Source organism: Dipodomys spectabilis, unplaced genomic scaffold, assembly GCF_019054845.1.
Source record: "Dipodomys spectabilis isolate Male_0828 unplaced genomic scaffold, ASM1905484v1 ptg000069l, whole genome shotgun sequence".
NCBI lineage: Eukaryota > Metazoa > Chordata > Mammalia > Rodentia > Heteromyidae > Dipodomys > Dipodomys spectabilis.
In genome coordinates this window covers 8,834,509-8,843,348 of record NW_024870746.1, presented here as the reverse complement: position 1 = coordinate 8,843,348, position 8,840 = coordinate 8,834,509, and the positions used below count along the sequence as shown (strand labels likewise).

General features: G+C 51.7%; 1 protein-coding gene across 1 annotated transcript; it reads right to left on the bottom strand.

Annotated features, from left to right (window-relative positions):
- Nucleotides 1-3,520: 3,520 nt before the first annotated feature.
- On the bottom strand, nt 3,521-4,665 carry C2cd4d (C2 calcium dependent domain containing 4D). The gene has a single exon (XM_042682302.1). The coding sequence runs from the start codon at nt 4,554-4,556 to the stop codon at nt 3,525-3,527; it is 1,032 nt and encodes a 343-aa protein (XP_042538236.1). The 5' UTR covers nt 4,557-4,665; the 3' UTR covers nt 3,521-3,524.
- Between the last annotated feature and the right edge of the window lie 4,175 nt (nt 4,666-8,840).

Sequence of the window (8,840 nt, the reverse complement as noted above, 5' to 3'; positions counted from 1 at the left end):
TTTTCTGTGCCTCTCCAGGTTGCCCCTCCATCTCCTCTCCTCTTTAGGCTTTTCTTCCCCCATGACACTATCCCTCCCCCAAACTGTAGCCACAGGGTGTGGGGGGAGGGTGGTCATGCAGAATGCAGAATGCTTGTGGATGGGCTGGGCCTCCACATCTCCAGATACCACTTTCAGAGGGCCACTGCCTGCTGCTGTGTGGAGTGGGCAGGAAGTGAGTGGAGGGCTGGGAAGGCAGGGGTCTAGCCTCTAGGCTAGGCTTTCTCTGCTCTAAAATATAGATGGTTTGGGTTCTTTTTCTTCAAGGGAAGAAAGGACTTAGGTTACCCTTTTGGGAAACGGCCTCTCTAGTAAACCTCCCTCCCCATTTGCTGTAATCACAGCCCCTTTCCGGAGGTTATCAGTCCTTTCAAAACTGAGCACTGGTGATTTCCTCCTCAAATACAGTCGTACATTCTTATGCAAGGAAGAGGCTGATAGGGATCAGAGAATCATTTCAACCCCCCTCCCCCCACGTGCCCAGTCCCATTATCAGGCTGGGGAATCTCAAAGTAGGGGGCAAACAGCCTGGAGGGGGGCTGTTGGTGGTGGCTTGACTCTGGGGAGTAGTCACCAACTTTTCTTTCCCTTCCTCCCCACCCCCTAAACCACAGAAACCACTTAAAGCTCAGAACAAGCCTGTCCTTCCAGGGAGGGCCTAGGGGGTAAAGATGGAAAATAGGTTGGGTTCAGAGCCTGTGATGCCACACACAGCTCTAGCCCCATCCATGGCAGGCAATTGCCTGTAAGACATTGCCTCAGTGATAAGGGATTGCCTTTTTTTTTGGGTCTGAGGGGCTCCAGCCCTGAGAAGCCCTCAACTTACCAGAATGACTTCAGGAGGGGAGAGAGTTTCAACCATTGACCAAAGGTCAATGCAGACTCCATAAATAGCTGTAGCCTCTCATCTCCCTGCCTCCAGACCTCCCCTTGTAATCACAAAGGCCACCATAGCCCCAGCCCTGGCCTTGAACTTTGGTGACCCTCTTCAAACCGTTCATCCAAATCAATTCAACTTGAGAGTCACATAGACCTAGAAGCGTTGAAAAGCACTGACAAGCTGGAGCTCTGATTTCTAGAGCCAAAAGGCTTGTAGCGATGTGGTCTGCTGGGCATCAGCTGTGGGCCTTGAGGCCCTTCAAAGCCCTCAGTGACCACATCAGTCAGAAGTGGCAATACCACTGTTCCTGGCTTGCCTCGCTGGAGGCGCTCAGCAGCTTGAGCAGTCTGCACACAGGACAGCTTTTCTTGACTCATATGCCCCTCGGGTATGTGTCTGTGGCTCTTCCAGTGATGGTGTAGCCCCCATCACAAGCCACTGTGGGCTGTGCATGCTGAGAGCACTGCTTCCTACTTTACAGCTTCCCATGAGCCCCTGGGTTGCAGCTGAAGGTACATTGGTAGAGTCTTAGTCAGAAACCTTTCCTGAAGCCAAGGCTGACCCTGGGGCAGTTTACTTAACCTCTCTGATCTCTTCTCTCCTTTGTGAAATAGGAATAATATCTACTTTACTGAGTGGTTGTGATGACAGAGATAAGGGCATGGGTAAAGTATTGGACCTAGCACAAAGTACCACCGTTACAAATAAGTATTTTATTCCCTCTCTTCAATTTTCTGTTCCTCCCTTTCCTTATTTGACCACCACTTTCTATTTCCTTTGTTGTTTCTTTTCCCCTCTATACCCTATCACCAAGTGATAGTGTTCATTTTGCAATTTGTCTGATTTCTGTGTCTGTTTTGATCACTGCTTTATCCAAGGTCTGGCACCTCATAGACCTTCCTAAAAGTTACAAATGAACATTTTATGATCTTTAACATTCATTCCAGATACTTCCAAATCCAGCTATTCACTAAGGATGGTCAGTGGGAGGATTTTAGGGCTGAAGTACAAATTCAATACAGTCAGAGAGATAAAACTAGACCTTCAGGTAGGCTTCAAGAGACCACAATTATGAATTCCAACTTCCAGGGTGTGAGATGATTGGAGAGCTATCCTCGTGGGCAAGGAAGACCCTTTCAGAGCGACCCAACGGAGCTAGAAGCAGGTAGCACCTGGGGAATTTTATAGCCAGTCTCTCCCAGTTCAAGTCCTCTTCACTAGCTTAGCTGAGTCAAGCTCAAGGTCACATTGGATAACAATAGGACTGCACCTCTACGGCAGTTGCTGGAGAGAGCAATTGACTTGACAAATTGTTGGAACATTTCCTTGTATGAGGCTAATCTGGGCAGAGCTCCTGCCACTTATGATCATCTGGTCAATGCTACCACCTGGTGGATATCTGGAGCTAGGTTTCCTAGGCCTAGGGCACAAGTAGTGGGGATCTAATCAGCCTGGGGAGAAGGACATAGGGAACCATCTGAACAGAGGGGTGTTGTGTGCCTGTCCTTAGAGTTTTGAGCTCGGGTTCTATAGTTTTGTTCAGACTCAGAAGGCTTAGCCTTGGAGCAGTGTAAATCTGCGACCATTGGAAGTAAGAAAGGGCCCAAGAGGGAGGAGGAAGCTAGACTGGCCCAGTGCCTTCTCTCCTCCTTCCTTCCCCTGAGTCTAACCTGAGCCAAGAGGAACCAGTTCCCAGGAAGGTGGAGGTAGAGAGAAGAAGGTCATTGCTGACGTAAAGGATATTCAGGTAAGAGGTAAACATAATCTGACCCACATTTACTTCTTTGTCCTTTACCTCCTCCTCCTCCTCCTCTTGGCCAGGTTAGCTTTTGCTGAGAACAACTCTTATACTCTGGTAGCCCTCCTTCTCCATCTCTGGGACATTCTATTTCAGGCTTTGGATATCTAAATGCTGTTCTCTTGTTCTTGGCTCCAGTCTTGCTGTTAGGAAGCATAGGTGTGGAAGACACAAGCAAGAGGGAGACAGGAAGGTTAAAGGACACACACAGGTGTGTTTGTGTGATATCCCCTGACCCACTCCCAAGGTGCAAGGATGTCATTTGTTTTCAGGACAGATGTAGGGGGTAAGAGGGAGAGAGGAAGAAAAGGGCTAATTCCCCCCCCCACCCCCCAAATCCTCCAGGAACCTCCAGGGGAAGGTGGCTTTTGCTGCCTTTTGTTACAGAGCTCTTGCTGGGAGTGACCCAAAGAGCCCTCCGGTTTTTTGAAGATCTAGGGCCCTGCTGGACAGGGGCCTTGGGACCTATCAGCCCAGATCTTCTGGAGTAACAGCCCTTTGCATTGGAGGTCAGGATTCTGTAGGTTTAACATGCTCTTGCAGGATTTCTGATGCTCGGTTATTGTGAAACTCCTCGAAGTTTGAGAACCACGGCTGAAGGTCTGCTCCTGCTCAGATAATCCGAATGAGGAGCATCTTCCGTTTTGTGTACAGCCTGCCTGAAAGTAGCTTGCAAACTCCAGGGCAGTAGGGCACCAACAATGGAACTAGAGACAAACGGACGTTTTATTAACAAAAATAAATACACCCTGGGTAAGAATCACCGCGGACCCAGAGGAAACCTCCAGAGGTGCCCCCAGTCTCCGTTTACAGGCTGAGATGGGCAGGTGCCAGGGAGGACCCTGGGCCTAGACCCCCTCCCAAGGGGGGCAGCAGGGCAATAAGCGGCGTCTCGCACTCCCCCAGCACCACATCCCGGCGCAGCCCTGCGCCCCTGTCCAGCACCTTTGCCCTCAGACTGCGGGCCGCCAGGTCTGGCGGGCGGAGCCCGTCGAAGAAGAAGTCCTCATTGAAGATGGGGTTGGCGCTGCCCTTGACCACGCGGCTGCGCTGGGCCTGCGGTCGGACGCGGGGCTGCAGCCGCAGCACCACGCAGCAGCCGCCGCCGCCGCTCCCGGGCCCGGGCCGAGGCCGGGGCAGATCCTCGGCGCTCACCAGGCGCAGCCGCAGCCGCCCGGGTCCCGCGTGGTAGGCGGCGGAGAGCCGGAGCTGCCCGCCGCGGGGCCCGAGGCGCAGCACGCTCTCCTTGGTGGGCCGCAGCTGGCAGCAGAGGAAGTCCAGGTGGAAGAGGGGCGGCGCGGCGCGGCGCGGCGCGCGGGGGCTCGGGTCCCTGGAGCCGGCCGCCTCTGGGGCCAGGAAGCGCGGCCTGGGCGGCCCCGGGGAACCTAAGGGCGACGGGTCGGGCGACGAGGCGGTGTCGCTGTCGGGGGCCCGGCAGAGGCGCAGGTCCGGGGCGGAGACGTGCAGCCGCGAGTGCGCAGGCGGGAGCCCCGCGGCCAGGCCCAGCGGCGGCGAGTGGAACAGGGACTCGCGCCGGCGCGTGTGCGGGCTCTCGGGCAGGAAGGCCCAGCCTTCGCGGCCCGCCAGGTGCGGCAGAGAGCAGGCGGCCAGGAGGCTGCGCCCTCCCGCGTCGCGCCCGGCCGGGGACGCGGCGCCGCCGGGATCGGGGAGCCGAGGCGGGATGAAGAACTGCGGGATGCGATCCGGGGTGAGGACGTTGGGGCAGGCGCGCGTCGGCGGGGCCGGGGCGCGGCGCCTAGGGAAGAGCCTGGAGGGGGCCCACCGGGCTCCGGGCTCCGCGGTCCCCACCCCGTAGCCAGCTTTTTCCAAGAGCCACATGCAGTGGGGAGGGAGTAAGGAAACCTGGAGATCCGTAGGGCCGAGAGAGTCCAAATCCAGCAGCTCAGTTGGGAGAGGTGGACGGAGCTGGGTTGAGAGAGAAGAGGATCCGGAGGTCAGTGATTTGAGTCAACACTTGACAAATCCAGCACAACCACCTCCCCGCCCTTCTTCCCCAGACTCCTGGGGCGCTAGGTCTCTATTTGAGCAGATAGACGAAAAGAAAGAAAAAAGGGAGAAAAAGGAAGAAGAAAAGAAAGAGAGAACTGGAGCTCGAAGGAAGGAAGGAAGAAAAAGAAGGAAGGAAGGAAGCTGAAGATTGTTGGAGCTCGGGACCAGCCTGACATTTTCAGATTCAAGCCTCAGATTCTCAAGCACACAGACCTTTCCATTGTTATGGAGGATGCCTCGTCCACGTCAAAGTTATAAGGACCCAAGACACCCACTGAACCCCTAGGGTACTGCTAGAGGAACTAGCATAACCACAAGTTCTGTGGTCACAAACGCGGACTCCTAATCCTGCCTGTAGACACTTCCCTGTAAGGACGTTGGTGCCCTGGACCGGCTTTACCTTCTCTCTTTTTCTCCTCGCCCCTCCCCTCCCCTCCCCCTGGCCCATCCTGATGACTTGAGCTTTCTTCCAGGATCTGGTCTGGCCCTCCTCCAGGCCTCCAGGATTCCTCCCCCCCCCCCCCCCCCCAATTGGGAATCTCTGGTCAGTGCCATCCTTAGGTTTTAGCCCCTCCTATCTACCTTGGCTCCTCCCATAAAAGTCGATCCTGACCTTCTCAAGTTGTTCTGGACAAAAGGTGTCTCTCTTCTGCTCCAGGACGCAGGGGACACGCCGGATCTGAGTACATCCAGGGCCAGTCCAAGTAGATGCACCTCTCGGTGGGGAACAGATTCCCACCTTTACTTCTCAAGAAGTCTCTCAGCCCTATGACATCCCGGGTCTGCGGGGCGGGTCCGGGCCGTTGGGTCGCCCCTCCCACGCCCCACTCTTTCTTCCTAGGAAACCACTCCACACAAAGGCTGCATTGATTCTTCTACACCTCCCGAGTAGCTCCTAGCTCCATAAGGCTCCTCGGCTGTGCCTCGAGGTCGCCACAGCTCTGCAGGGGTGGGGGTGGGGGGTGGTGTAGGTCTGATCGTCCTGCAGGGGTGAGGGTGGGGGGACGGTGTTGGTCTGATCATCCGCCTGGGAGTTGGAGCCCCATACCTGAGTGCCGGCCTTAGCTGTGGGCTGCCGATGGGGCCTGGATCTGGCTTCTAGCCTGGAAAACGCGTGAAGAGCTCTAGAGGAGCAGCTTGCTTGCTTGCTTTTTCTTTTTCTTTCTTTCTTTCTTTCTTTCTTTCTTTCTTTCTTTCTTTCTTTCTTTCTTTCTTTCTTTCTTTCTTTCTTTCTTTCTTTCTTTCTTTCTTTCTTTCTTTCTCTCCCTTCCTCCCTCCCTCCCTCCCTGCTTCCCTCCCTTCCTCCCTCCCTCCCTCTCTCTCCCTCTCTTTCTTTCTTTCTTTCTTTCTCCAGCTTGCCACCCCCCCTCCCCCCATTACTTCTGGGAGGAGCTGGCAGGGGCCTCTGTTGCCTGCGTCTGACTTTTTTTCCTGGATAAACAGAGTTCTGTCTCACCCCAGCCTTCTAAACTTCTTCCTTCAGCCAGATCCAGATTTCTAGCAGAACCTGCAAAGCCTAGATCCAGACTGCGTGGGTTAAGGTTAAGGGAGGACTGCAGAGAAGAGGGAGACTGTCATCAGTGGCCAGTGGCCCATTCCTTTGTTGTACTGACTCCAGTCCTCCTCGTGAAACCCAGACAAGTCCCCTGGCCACATGAAATTTATTCTTTAATGGGGAAAGAAAGAAAATAATAAAATTATATTAGCAAAGTCATAGTTTATTAGTTAGACGTAATTGTTGAGGAGAAAAAGTATGAGAGGATGATAGAGAATGAAGGCGTGAGGGCATGCAGTTTAAATACAGTGGGTTAGGGATGGCAACATTTCAGAAATAAAAGGAAGGAGAAAGACTCCAAGGAAAAATGTCTAGGCAGAAGGAATTACCAAGATCCAGGAGATGCCTGGAGTCAAGGATACCAAAGGCCAGATTAAATGTGGGAAGGATGAAGTCAGAGAGGTAACGGAGCCAGGATGAAGCAGCTTGTAACCACTGAAACAATTTAGTCTTCTACTTTCGGTGTGTTAAGGAGAGATATGGCTGGATTCCTATGTCAGAAGGAGTCCATTTAAGCCAGGCACAGATGGCTTATGCCTATAATTCTAGCTATTCAGGAGGCTGAGATCTAAGGATCACGGTTCAAAGCCAGCCTGGGCAGGAAAGTCTGTGAGACTCTTACCTCCAATTAACCACCAGAAAACCAGAAGTGGCTCTCTAGCTCAAGTGGTAGAGTGCTTACCTTGAACTGAAGGGCTCTGGGACAGCGCCCAGGTCCAGAGTTCAAGCCCCACGACTGCCCCCCCCTCCAAAAAAAAAGAGTCCATTTGGTAGCCATGTAGAGAACAGAATGAGGGGGGAATCAGATAGCAGACTAGTGGAATAATCCTGGCCTTGGATGTCTGGGGTATGGATCAGGGTAGTAGTGAGTTTCTGGATATAATCTGAAAGTAGCCACTAGGGTCCCTGAGCGCCCCAGCCTCATCCTGTTAAGACTTGAACTTGAGACCCCTGAGCGACCTCCCCAAGAGACCACGACCAAAGCAAACAGCAAAAGAGTCGTTTATTTGCAAGCTCGAGCCTGGACTCACAATTGTCACTGATGCAGCAGGTCAGAGTTGTGAGCCCTTACCACATGTTCAGTAGGGTTCTTATAGGGTTTCCAGCAAATAGGAGGGGGTTGGTTTGCGGGCTTCTACATAATTGGTCGGCAACTGGTCAGCATTTCACGGGCAAATTTCGGGGTAAGCTCATTGGTTAGGGGCATAATCATTTCCAGTAAGGGTAGGGGCTTTCCAACTTAGTAGTTACAGGATTGGTTAAATCATACATAGCAAGCAGATCATTAGTTGGGATACATAAGACTACCGTAGGAATGCAGGCAACAATATGTTTTTTAACTGTTTATGACCCTATAGCTTATTCCAGGAACTTGACCAACCTGTCCATTTTCTAATAACTGGGGTCATGTTTCTCAACCCTTACCTAACTGGCAGTTGCTAGGGGTATAATTGTAGTTTCGATTGTGGGTTTTCTGAGAACTTTTCCAAAAACTGTTTTTTCCAATAACTGTTTTGTCCCTTAAGTTTAACCTGAGGTCAGTTTTACAGGTAATGATGGTTTGTTTTTAGAATGGAGTTAACTTAGTCCTTCAATCCAAAGAGAAGGGATGCTCAAAGGTTTTTGGCTTGAGTGATGTAAGAATGGTGTTACCATTTTTCTGAAGGGGAAATACCCTTGGTTGTAGATATGCTAAGTTTCAGATGCTCAGTAGACATCTAAGGGGAGATGTCGAATAGGCAGTTGGATATGTGAATCTGGAGCTTAGAGAAGAGGCCCGGACTGGAATTGATAAATGTGGGCACCAAAAGAAATGAAAATAAAGAGTTTAAAGTCATTAAACTTGTTAAAGTGAAGGCAGAAAAGAGAAAATGTCCCAGCACTGAGTCCTGGGTACTCCCATGTACAGAGGCTGAAGAGAGGAAAAAGAACCTGCTGAGCCAGATGCCAAGGAGAGGTGGGGTAAGATGAGGGATAAGTTTGACAAGAGTGGTTTTGGAGGAGAGGTGGAGGTAAATGCCTAATCAGAGTGCAGTCAAGAAAGAATAAGAACAGAGAGAACAAGAGCCAAGATAATGCTTTTGAAGTACTGACTGGAAGGGTAGGGGAGAAGTGGGGCAGAGGCTAGTGGGGAAAGGAGCATCAAGAAAATGTTACATGAAAGAAACGACGGAGGGTTTATGTGCTGATAGGAAAGATTCCATGGAACAGGAAGAACATTTGCTAATGCAGAAGAAAGAAGGGAGAATTGTAGAATAATGTTCTTGAATAGACCAAAAAATGAGTGCCCTGAGTTAAAAAACTAGATGTAGGGTTGTTCACGCCTGATGTGTGGACAGTTTACCCACAGATAATAGAAGAACAGTTGATTAAATGGGGACAGATTACCAAGAGGAGAGATGTGATGGCAAGAACTTGTTATCTTCTGAATGCTTGTAATTTCTTAGCGTAATAGGAAACACGGTTACCAGCTGAGAGTAAGGTGGCATTTGGGGCAGCAGAGTGACGGGAAGGGAAGTGCGGGATGATTGCTGGGCAGTGTGAATGACCCACTTTAG

Coding starts and splice junctions, on each gene's coding strand:
- C2cd4d (XM_042682302.1), bottom strand. CDS start 4,556: ATGTGGCTCTTGGAAAAAGCTGGCTACGGGGTGGGGACCGCGGAGCCC.